The 12,669-nt window shown below is 35.2% G+C and overlaps 1 protein-coding gene across 1 annotated transcript; it reads right to left on the reverse strand.

The window, feature by feature from the left end:
• Window positions 1-3,844: 3,844 nt before the first annotated feature.
• On the reverse strand, window positions 3,845-11,255 carry LOC110718941 (diphthine--ammonia ligase-like). The gene is made up of 11 exons (XM_021897877.1): window positions 11,227-11,255; window positions 10,321-10,427; window positions 9,023-9,252; window positions 8,903-8,935; window positions 8,092-8,174; window positions 7,922-7,994; window positions 7,254-7,599; window positions 6,800-7,131; window positions 5,472-5,809; window positions 4,187-4,529; window positions 3,845-4,072 (listed from the first exon to the last, which is right to left on the reverse strand). The coding sequence occupies exons 1-11, from the start codon at window positions 11,253-11,255 to the stop codon at window positions 3,965-3,967; spliced, it is 2,022 nt and encodes a 673-aa protein (XP_021753569.1). The 3' UTR covers window positions 3,845-3,964.
• Between the last annotated feature and the right edge of the window lie 1,414 nt (window positions 11,256-12,669).

Consider the following 12,669-nt stretch of genomic DNA (forward strand, 5'->3'; position numbering starts at 1 on the left):
CAAAAATAATGTGTTTGTTGTGTGTCTAGCCCGTTAACTTGAATCGGATTAACTTATGAGTTTAAAAGGTTAATTCGGTAGACAACTATTAATTAATACTCCTATTTTTATCATCTAAATAAATTTGTGAATAAAACCAAACCGTGACATAAGACCAAACCGAAAGAGGTACTTAGTCATGGCTTGATATCACGCATAAAGTGCATTTGCCGCCCTAATTATATATTTTGTATAAGATTAAATATAGTCATATAGATACTTGTTAGTTTTGGTTCGGTTTAAAACATGTCGGTTTGAAATCGGTTCAATTGACCAACGAGTCGGTTTCGATTCGGTTCAAATTATTATCGGTTTGGTTTTGGTTTAATTTGTGCGATTTTAATTTGATTTGGCTTGTAAATGGTTCGAGTTATCAACAGTTTAGATTGAAATGGGTCGGTTTGGAACAGGTTTACCTAGGTTCAAATGGTTTTGGATTCATATTGGTTTGGATAATAAACAGTTTGGATCGTAAACGATTGGGAAAATAAACGGTTTGGATTATAATCTAATCAGATCGGCTTGAACAGACCAATTTGGGAGCGGGTTTACCCAGGTTGATGCGGGTTCGAGTTCAAATTAAATCGATTTGGGACGTAAATGGTTTAGGTTGGTTTGTGAATGAGTTTACAAAAAAGTACACTTAGATTATTTATATTCAATGTACACACAAGGTTTGAAAAAATAAATAAAACATGTACTTGTATTCAATTAAGTACATACTCTAATAATCAATGATAATGTTTTTATCTTTGGAAAAATACCATTTAATTATCCCAACTATTGCCGATTTATTTCAAATAATTCTAATTCAGGTTTATTTTTTAATAATCCTAACTATTACCTGATTTTGCCTCCAATAGACCCAAAATCCGGTTACCTGGTGAAAGGGTAAATGTTTTTTTTTTTTTTGTTTTCAAATGCCACATGTCAGCACATAATTGACCTAATATTAAAAAAAAATAAAAAAGGAAAGAAAATAATAAAATAAAATAAAAAAACAAAAACCATCCCAGCCACCCCCTTCTCCCTTCACCCATCGTGAAACCCTAGGCCAATCCCCAGCCCACCGGAAACCGGGCAGCCACTTTCCTAACACCCCCCCCCCCGAAAATGGCCGGCAGGTCCTCCCAACCCCCAAAACCACCGGCCACGATCCACCCTACACCAACCCCTATCTGCTCGCGTCGCCACAACAACAGTGAGCAACCCCTAACTGCTCGCGTCGCCGCCTGGTCGCCGCAACAACAGCAGAAGCAGTCGCAGCAACCCCAAAGCCATGATCCACGAAGCATCAATTGGACCTCCAATAACCACAATTCGCCACATTTTACATCAATTTCGACCACTAATCGCAGTAGTGAACATCAAACCACCCCCTCCCTTCCCTCCCTCCTCGCCGGAATATCAAAAAAACTTTCAAATTTTCACCACAAACCGCAACCTCCACCACTCAATAATTAACACAATCACAACCAACTCCAGTGCCGATTTCTGGGGTCAACGGAGGTCGGCTGGCCGTTTCCGATGGGCTCGGGTTTAGCCCTTGGGTTTCGTGGTGGTGGATGTCCAGGTTTTTTTTTTTCCCCTTTTTTTTTTAATTTTAGACCAATCACGTGCTGACACATGTATTGGTTACCTGCTACAACAAGTCGTTGACTTGGTGTTGATCGGTTGAGACCATTGGAGGCAAAGGCAGGCATAGTTAGGATTATTAAAAAATAAACCTTAATTGGGATTATTAGAAGTAAATCGACAATAGTTGAGATTATTAAAGTGTATTTTTCCTTTATCTTTTTCAATCAATTTAGGTGAAGTAGTACACTAATTTCTTTTAACCAAAAGGCAAATAATACAAGCGCTATAATACTAAATGAAGTATTATAAAGCCACAAGGTGCAAATGATGAGACCGAGGCCCGCAAGGTCGAGCAAATGAAATGACCATCACTCAGTCTATTTCTAAAATAGAGAGTAAACAACAAAACATAATCTCTACCAACATTTAACATATGCATGCGTGCATCATAAAGATACAATGCGCAAATGATGAGACCGAGGCTTGCGAGGTGCATCAATGATTTGATCGTCAACCGGTCTATTTCTTAAAAACGGAGTAAACAACAAAACACAATCGATCTCTACCAACATTTAACATATGCATGTGTGCATCATAAAGCAACGAGGCTCACGAGGTGCAACTGGTCTATTTCTAAAATACGGAGTAAACAAAAAAAAAAACTGTAACAACATTTGACGTGGCCTGACTAAAAATTTAGCTTTATATATTAATTATAATATATGATGTGATGTGTGTAGTGTGTCAGTTATACTCGCTCTTTACTGTTTTTTTAAGTAACACTATGACTTTTTGCATTATTTATTTTTTAAGTTCGTCTAACTTTTTTTTTTTACCTTATATTACAATTTAATGTTGTTTTATAGTTCCTCCACAATTTAATATTGTTTTATCTCTATTAAAGTTCTTCTGTTTTTTTATTTAACACGTTTTGACTTTATACACTGTTTGCATACAGTAACTTACTTTGACTTCTTTTTGGTGATTTAGTGTTAAGAAATTTAAAAACGTAGTCGTGTCGAGTTTTATTTATATCTGTCTACATTTTAATTTTTCAAACATCAAATTTTAATAACTTTTGCAAATATACTCCCTCCGTCCCTTATTTTTTGCCCCATTGTAATTTTATGGGTCAAACTTATAAAACTTTGACCATAAATTCCCGATAATCTATAAGTGATAATATATTCATGTGGGGTTATGTTAGAATCATCTCATTGTATATTTTATTAATATCAAACTTTTATAATTTTTATGCGTATAGAAAATTAAGATAAATACGTTTGAACACGCGTCTTGAAGACCGTGAAAAGTAGTTTGCGGATAAAAATCAGCGGAAGGCGGGATTGTGCTAGGTACGAAACGCCAAACAAAATCAACACGGTTTTGAGCGTGGAGGAAGGACGAGAGAGTGCAATCACAACGAGCTTCGACGAATGGTATGCCTTCGTCTTTGCAGTTAATGGAAGATTCATAGGGAGCGAGCCTACCGGCAAGAGGGTAGAATAGAGACAATGCTTTGGTTAGAGTCTTTTAGCGCAGCAAAAGTATCATTAATGGACATAATGGTGATATGATCTTCATTACATTTCTCAATAGGAGCATAATGTATTGGTCACCACATAATATAATGGGCAAAGTTGGTCTAGTAGAGATAATTTGTGGTGTTTGATATGAGGAGGTGTTGAAATGGCTAGTTTTATTGTTTCCCTTGATAATATTTCTACTTGCAACTCCATTATCTTTTGTTTTGTTAGTTTTATGCTAACAATGATGAACTTGTATTTATACTGTATAAATTACGAATGCAACATATTCATAATTGTTTATGGTTTACGAACATATAGTGTAATATATGTCTGCATGAATCTCATACATACCTTGTATTAAATTAAAAGATGAAAGAATGATTCATAATTTCATACCCAATACACAGGTACAACTAATTTTGATTGATTCAAGCAAGACACCTAATGTCTTATCGTCTACGTGGTTAAATTTAAACTAAAATATTTTGTTAATAAGATATGAAATGCATGCGCCACCATGGCGGCTGGCTGCTGCCAGCGCGGCCACGAGGAACTACACGCCAATAATGTAGACAGTAATAAAAATAAAAAAATAACTGGCAAAGAGGAATTCAGATCAATTTCTATTTCCTGTTTATACTAATCTACAATTTCATTAACCAAACCTTGTGTCTTCCTAGAAAATAAGGATTAATCCAATCTAAGATGAAGGCTTCTGAGTTAGCAACTCACATGTCAATACTGCATCTATAGATGTTGCAGACCTCCCAGAGCCAAGGACAGGAATGAGGTTAAAAATGGGATCGGCATGGCCACTCTTAAAACTTCGGATTGATCATTCCGAATTCTTTGAATGCTTGGCTGAATGTAAGTGATAACATCTCCATTTGTACCAAAGAACCAGTTTGAAAGTAAATCCTCAAGTACTGGATTAAAAAAGATGTATTAATCCAACAAAGAAACAGCCCGAAATAATATCCCATCACCAAAATAGAATAAGCTGAAAACAATGAAAAAAAAAACATAGGGAATCAACGTACCATGGCATGTTCCCAGGAAAACATGTTTTCGGTGAGGATTTTGTTGATAAGATAAATGCAGAACTTCGCGACCTTTACAGTTTGTCCTTCAGAAAGGGAATGCTCAGAAACGAGGGAGTCATTGCAGATCTTTGCAATAATTTCACCTGTAATGCTTAGCATAACTGCACATATATTTTTCAGCATAATGCATTTTTGAAGGCAAGAATCATGCCACAGATCCTCCTGAAACCCCCAGTAACTTTGTGGAGTTGCATTACCGGCATCTGGTTGATCTGTGTCACTTGCTGAATCTGTATCATCCTCCACAATGAAAAGTGTCGGTTTTACCTCAACAAGAGCTCTACAATATTCAAAAATAGAGGTAAATTATCAGTATTCCACAACTTGTGAAAACATATCCTGCTCAGCAGTGTTCAGCTATTTTATATGCTATCATCATGGACTCCTGTCTTTTCTGAGTTATTGAACAGAATCAAATATGATATCCACAACGTTACATACGCACCAACAGAAACGAAAAGGAAAATAGATGATATTACATGCACATCGAAAGAGCATAGTTTTACTATTTTAAATAAAACAAGAGCTATGTTCGCATATTAACCCTTTGGACATAAGGTCCTAAGCAACTAGCATAGCACAGCTTAAATATAAACTACGTCAATAAAGGAATCTATACTACAATAAAGGCATAAACTTAAAATAAGTTAAAACTGACCAGCTTTTTCCAATGAAAATTGGTCTCGGGCATAACCCGGAATCTCTAAGGATATGGCAGAGCAAAAGCAAGAAAATTGAACACTTTATAAATGACAACGCAACTCTGTAAAGACCAACTTATGTAGCCAAATAAGAATCCTTTACTCCTAAATTGGGACACATACCAAAAATAGGTTCAGTGAGAGCACTGATTAGGCCTCCCATGTTCCCCAGGTCCAAGGTCGTTCTCTGCTCATTGACAATCACAGCCATATCTTTGACCAATGGCGTTTAAGAAAACAAACTTTAGAACATGAAGACCAGGACTATATAGAAAGTCGACAGAGATGCAATAGTGAGTAAATACATACTCCATATGCTGAAATCAGGTTGAATTTAAACACAGACAAAGAAGAATAACATGCATCCAGTGAGAACAGATAATTAGTAGAGCAATACATTGATGACAGTGATATTTGACATATATTTTTTTTTTTTTTTTTAATAGCATATTTGACATATATAGGATAGCCAATTTGAAACAACTCAAAATGAAAGTAGGACAATGATATAGGGGAAGCACCTCTTCGGCAGTTGAGGGACGAGGACAAACAAATGAATTGGATTAAATACTTTAAATCCACTTCTTTTAGCTGAATGAAGTTTCTTTAACTGCTCAAGAAATCCTTCCCACTTGTCCTGCATTTCAGCCCTATTCAAGGATACAGTTTGTATTGAACAGTAAACAATGAATGAAATTGCAGAGGAAGATATTGAACTACGAAAGCTATCAGCAATTGCTTCGCTATTCAACAATGCTTGCTCCAGCTCTGAAATAATGCCACCGTCACCAAGGGTCATTGTCGGAGGGTCAAGGCCAAGTTGCCCAGCCATATGAAGTATTCCATGATGTGAGGTTGCGTAAAAGAGATCAGAACATAAAACACAAGTGTTCATCATGGGCAGAAAGCTCATAGAAGATATATCCAAGTATTTAGATAGAAAAGGAGGAAGGAAAGGGGAAGAGGGAAAGGAAAGGGGGAGGGAAAGTGGAAGCAAGGGGTAACTAGGTTTGTGTTGGTCTTTCAAATAATTGACAAGATCTTAATTTCAGATGCGATGGAAACTACCTATAAACCAACCACGACAATGAGAACCCCCTAGAACATGTTATTACATCCCTCAAGGATTGAGAAAAATAAAAGCAGGTTGAGCGTGTACCAAACTGAAAATGACATCTCTAAAGAATTTCATGCTTTCTAATTATAGATCATTGGTTGGGAGTCCTTGGGAGTTGGGACCAATTCTATTTACCAGTGTCCAAACCTGACACTCTCTACAAGACTACAAGTGTTACATGAAGCACATTCTGAATGGTACAATTTGTATACAACTAAAAGCAATTAGCTACTTAGTTTATCTGCCAGGATATTAAAATCCCCAACTGTAGTTAAATAGAGGGAACTAGGAAGAATGAATTAAAAAGTGATCCAAGCATTAGGCATGTCTAATACAAATTACTGTCAACAAGTTTATCTAATTCTTTTTAAGTTTTCAGTTGTTACTTGTTAGGATATCTTGTGGCAAATCTTATAATTTGTCAAAGCAGGATGCACAATAGTTGTGGGAACATAAAATATGAAGTTGGTTAATAATCCTAAATTCCAAAACCATGACTATCATGATTTAATAACAGCCACTGGTATACATAAGCAGTCAAAGCCATAATTCCCAAATCCAAAAAAAAAGTTCTTTTTAGACAGACTAGAGCAAACCGCAAGAGTAGTTCAAAAAAAGAAACAATCCCAGATCAATTCAGCTCTATTTTAGATCTATTTAGGTCCTCTCAGTTATAAAATCAATCTATCTTTAGAAATAACCTGAATACGGGAATACCTATAAAAACTTTACCTGGCTGTAGGGCCCTATACAACTAGGTGCCCATCGTGAAATGCTTTGTACATGTAGAACATTTTTAGTTTTGTCCCGTGACACCAAAACTTCAACATATGCTTTCCCTAGCCCTGCTTGCAACAAAGGCAACTCTACTATGCTGCGTGATGGAACACCTAATTGGCATTTTTCTTGAGTTATATAGCTCACATATGTTTCATTTGCCACAGCAAACTCATTCATATCAGCAATATACATATGAATGTAGAGCACTTCCTCCCAACTAAAACCACATTGCTTGAGTTGTGATTCAAGATGAGATAAAACAACTTTGAGATCATTCTGCAAACCTAACATTGGAAATGCAATAGAGGAATAATTAAATATCATGAAAACAATGTCCTGCACTATTTTTTTTTTTTAAATAAAAAAGGACAGTTTATCATATGCAGTTATGCACAGCATCATTTACCAGTTGAGGATCTGTGCAAATCTTGTAACCAGCAACAGATGGAGAAAGTATCCCCCCTGTCTATTTTTGACATTTGCAGATGATAAGAGGTATTTTCAATGACATCAGAAAGAGAGTCAGAAAACTGGCTTGGGTCTGCATGTAACAATGCGCTATCTCCCTGAATTTCATAGACACCATCCATATCCTCCAAGGAGATCCCATTACAAAGAGTGCTGTTACTAGAATCTGTAGACAATCCCTTTGGTTCTAAATGAAAAGCCAAAGGATGAAGGACCCCAACAGGAGCTATGGAATCTGGAGAGTGCAGTATAACTTGAAAATCATCCAGCACAATTCGAGCAAACTGTAAAATTTAAAAGAGAAAGCCCATGAGTTCTGCATACTTGATTTCTAAACAAGTCGAGGATGTTATAAATCAAGATAGTGGCGATGGGAAAGGAAAATACGAGGAATGCTCCAGAAGACCAGAAGCAATGTATAAAGACACACATGCAAATCAATTGCCAGTCTTCAGGCAATGAATATACTAGGTAGTAGGTAGTAAGCACAGATGACACTAACTCAAAGTAGGGGCATAAATTCCTGTTTAAATGATGCTGAAGTGCATACTACCAAGTAGTAATTATCGTTATTGACAAAAAGAATTGTGGAAAATACCATATTACCTTAAAAAGAGGACAATCAAGGGTCAACGTTTCATACTCTCCTCCTTCACCACATACATTAGATCCATACAAGCTACCAAAAGGTACAGTGAAGTCGTGAATCATAGTTTATATTAATACAATCAAGAAAAAAATATGAGAAAAGTTGTTCAGTTAAATTGAATATATACCCATTCAAATGATGAAGATGGGACTGCAACTCAGCTAGCTCCTTTCCCAAGTGCTTTGCAGGGTGCAATCCAATAGCTGCAACCTACAATTGTGAAGAGAACGAACTAGAATTTATGTGCATGCCAAAGTTTTCCTTGTATTTCAAAAATAAACACATATTAAAGGTGGAAGCTTTGTATTTGGAGGCAAAGGGCCATAGAGCTTTGATGCCTTTGAGTCAAGGGTGACAAAGTCAGAATCACAAAACCACAAAAAGGCTTAAATAAAGTATGTAAACAACAACAACAAAGCCTTAGTCCCAAAAAGTATGTAAACATAGCACTTTAATCGGAGATCACTTTCAACAAATTCTCACAGTATTGTGAAAAATTGAGAGTTTCTCACAACATAAAGTCAAACATCTCATTTTTAGAAGTAATGAAACCCGACAATGAAATTGTAATTGATCCTAGACCCTCACCAAGGACTACTGTAAATCTGTGATCAATTTTCTTGCCAAAAGAATCAAACCTCTTTGGATTACTGACAGGTAATAGCTAATGCATATGTACTTTTCAATGACTAGAATTAATAATGATGATTAGAACTAACGCCATCATTGTATGAAGCATCGTCAATTTAAATAGTTATGGAACATATTGGACAAAATACTAAATAACGACATTTCTACTAATACTCTCACGGATAGCAATAATTTAAAACAGATAAAAAAACAAAAATTCCTAGCACTCTGACTCCAAAAAATTCTAACTATTACCAGTATGTTACAAGATGACATTATTCCGAAAGACTTAAATATGCAAACCATACCTTCACTATGATAGCAACGATCCCACTTGATATCTATTGGACCGCAATACAAAAATCAGTGGCAGAGCAGAGCTGAGATTTATGAAAAAAATTCTAAATATATTGGCTATTACAAGTTACCATTTCTTGAAAGAGCAGTGACTGCTCTTGCTTCCACAGATAAGATAAAGACACAAGTCCTAATCGTGAACACACGCTTTCAACTCGTAGCCTCTGATAGTCTGATGCTATTGCACCTGAAGAAACTGCTGCAATAGCGGGTATTTGCCTCTTCACTTCATTTAATAAAAGAAACATATCTTCAACTTCATCGCCAGGAGTCATTTTGTAACTAAGTTCATGGTGCCTGTCTAAGTCACAAACTATAGCAATTTAGAGTTGCTTCCATCATCTATCAACCACTGCAGCAATAAAAGATTTAATTTATCCTTTGTTTTTCTTGGTTGCACATAAGACAGACAATGGAGCTTTATAGAAGTTACAAGAATGATCTAAAATTATACACAAAGAGTCATATAATTTAAAAAAATAAAAACAAAAACACCTTATAGAGAGAGACGAGTTACTCCAAACTCACAGTAAGTGCAAAATATTCATCTAAAACCTCAATATTGACTTTCAGCATTATACAAGAAAAAGAAACAGCAATATTCAATCACCAAGTAAAACAGCAACCCAGAATGAATCCACGACTGTCAGAAACACATTATAAGTGAAAGTATTAAGTAAACAGTAACAAAAAGATTGTTCTACTCAATCCGTATTTCTTAAGTTGTACATCCAGAGTTCAATCTTTATAACTACAGATATAAATATACGGAGTAATAGAACAGCTATAAGCCTATAACAAAGTCTTTATTCTAGATTCTAGACGCCTCTGAGACACCATTAACAGTGATTCTATCCACGGACAGTAGATTACATGGAGCAAAAATTAAGACACATGAGAATCTCCCAAATATTAGTGGAAACACACACACACAAATCCCTTTATACACTAGGATTGATACCCCTTTTGTTTGAGTGTTTGTTGATTTATACATCTCCATCAATGCCACTACTTTTATCATCCCGATCATGAATTGTAAGAAATCAGCATAATACGTCTCAGTTCTTCAATATTGGGACTCCTTATGACACTCACCACCTAAGATGCCTCCCAAAGAAGATATATGACGGAAAAGATAAAAACAAAAAAAAAGGCCCAAGGTAATGTGGCAACAATTTACAGCTTTTATAAACATGCAGAACTGCAGATATACAGGTATACACAAATAGATTTTCACATGGAAAGAGGATCCTTAAATGATAACAAGGCCATTTTCAAGATTCTCAAATAAAACAAAGTAACATATTGCCTATCCAAGCGAAGAGAGTACTTTGGCTAAAAGCACGAAGAAGAAAGATGATTGGGTTACCAAAGCAATCCTGTTTAAAGAGCTTGCCTGGTGGATCCTTGTAATCGCCTTCTGAATAGTGGTAATCCCATGCATTTTGCATAGCTGACAACAATTTGATGCCCCACCTACAACCATTTAGCCAAGAATCAAAAAGCAATCAGGGAATTAGATAACAACCTTTTGTTACATTCTGATTCTAAAAGAACCAGATAAGAGGGAGAATAGAAAATTTAAGAATCTTATGACATTTGGAAAAATGATACAAGTATATTCTTAGGTGATGATGGAGCTCGCGGTAGTGATTACGAAAGAAAGGTTCTAACATAAAATTAATGCAAACCAGGTAATCCAGTCTTATCCAGGGAACAAAGAAGAAAAAGGATATAAAGCATGGAAAAGAGAGAGGATAAAGAAGAGGGTACAGAAGGGGAGGATAAGTTGCTCAATTCCTTATTCTTTGTAGTCAAACTGAAGAACACTTCTACTACACCCGCCCAACACCCCCCCCCCCCACACACACACAAACAAGAAAAAAAATAAAGAGTGAGAGAGAGAGAGAGAGAGAGAGAGAGAGAGAGAGAGAGCAGATATTTCAAGAAAGTAAACTCCTAATATATTGTATACCAAAAAAACTAAAAATATAGTTGAACGAACTCCAAAGCAATCCACTGCCTTAATATTAACTTCCTAGTTTAAAACCTTATTATTTCTTCTTGACCATATACGAAGTAATATAACTGTATTGACCTCAACTTTAAGGCCTTTCAGATTCTAGGTTAAACCAGAAGAATAGCAAGCCAGGTCTAATTAGCATATAGCAAGCCAAACCCAGCCTAGGAAGAGAATACAAATCCGCTTATCTAGTGGCCTGAAGTCGCAATACAAAAGATGAAACCCAGATACAAAATGAAAGAGGAAACATACAGTTTGATACATATAGCTGTCCAATTCATCGATTGAGTCATCCACAGGCATCAAATTAGCCAAGGCCACAATCTACATAAAAATGACAAGAAATTTAGACCCGACACACAAATTATCTGATTGTTATAACTCCTCAGTTATTCATAACAGATATTAGGTATCTTAAGATAAATAAATTAAACTGCTAAAACACCTCATGGCCATAATGGATGCATTGCATCATGGCATAGCAACTGTCTTTGCCGCCGCTCACCAAAGCCACCACCTTCATCTTGAGGTTTTTGCTTAATGCAATTGCAATCAATGTGTTTACACACTACAATAATCAACCATACAATATATAGTCAAAGTTGAACACATCAAATCTCTTTCCCCAACAAATCATAAAAAAAGCATAGTTGTTCATAAAATTATAAAATAAGCACGATAAATTGACACTAAAGACATTTCCACAAGATCAGAAAATTATATAAATGTAGATAGTGACATAAACCAGATTAAAATCCTTGTTACATTCAATTATCAATCACAAGCAACATATAACCTATTACACAAAGCAACCCTATTACAAAAATAATAATAATAATAATAATAATAATAATAATAATAATAATAATAATAATAATAATAATAATAATAATAATAATAATAATAATAATAATAATAATAATAATAATAATAATAATAATAATCAATTAATAAAGTCACAACATTAACTCAACGGTTGCAAAATAATTGGAAAAATAAATAATAGTTTATAGAAATATTCTTTATGAGATTAATAATAATCTGAATTCTCCCTCTTCACCTTCAAACTTATAGAATCCCACTTAATAGTCACATAAATTAAAGCCACTAAAATTATATGCAGCTTAAAATTCAGATTCTTCTTTAAAAAGCAGTCTTCTTAATCTTATTCACCAAAAAAATAAAATTGCTGAGCTTCTACATTAACTCGCATAAATTCAGAGGGAAAGATGATATCTTTTTATTTATCATCTTCTTCATTTGAAGAAAAAATGGTGCAAATTAAAGTAAGAGAGAAAACGGGTATTTAAATTATGAATAGATAATAGAATATTAACCTTTCATTTCGCAAAATTTGAAGACGACGGTGGTTTTCCGGCCATCAGCGGCGGAGACGGGAGTTCGCCGGAGAAGAAAGTGGAAGAGATTGAAGGGAGAGAAACAGATGGCGACTGTAACTTTGTCTAAGGGAGGCGCTGCGGAAGAATGAAGAGACTTGAGAGGTTTAATATCAGGGGCATTTTTGTCATTTTAGATTCTTTCTTTTTTTTTTTTTTTTTAACAAAGAGGATTCTTTCTTTTTTTAAGTGTACATTAGTCATTAGGGACACCATGAATTTTTAATTTTTTTTTTTTTTTAACGACGGACGAAAAAGAAGGTTAGCTCTCAACAAACTCGAGATTACAAGATAAACA

Source organism: Chenopodium quinoa, unplaced genomic scaffold, assembly GCF_001683475.1.
Source record: "Chenopodium quinoa cultivar QQ74 unplaced genomic scaffold, ASM168347v1, whole genome shotgun sequence".
Taxonomy (NCBI): domain Eukaryota; kingdom Viridiplantae; phylum Streptophyta; class Magnoliopsida; order Caryophyllales; family Amaranthaceae; genus Chenopodium; species Chenopodium quinoa.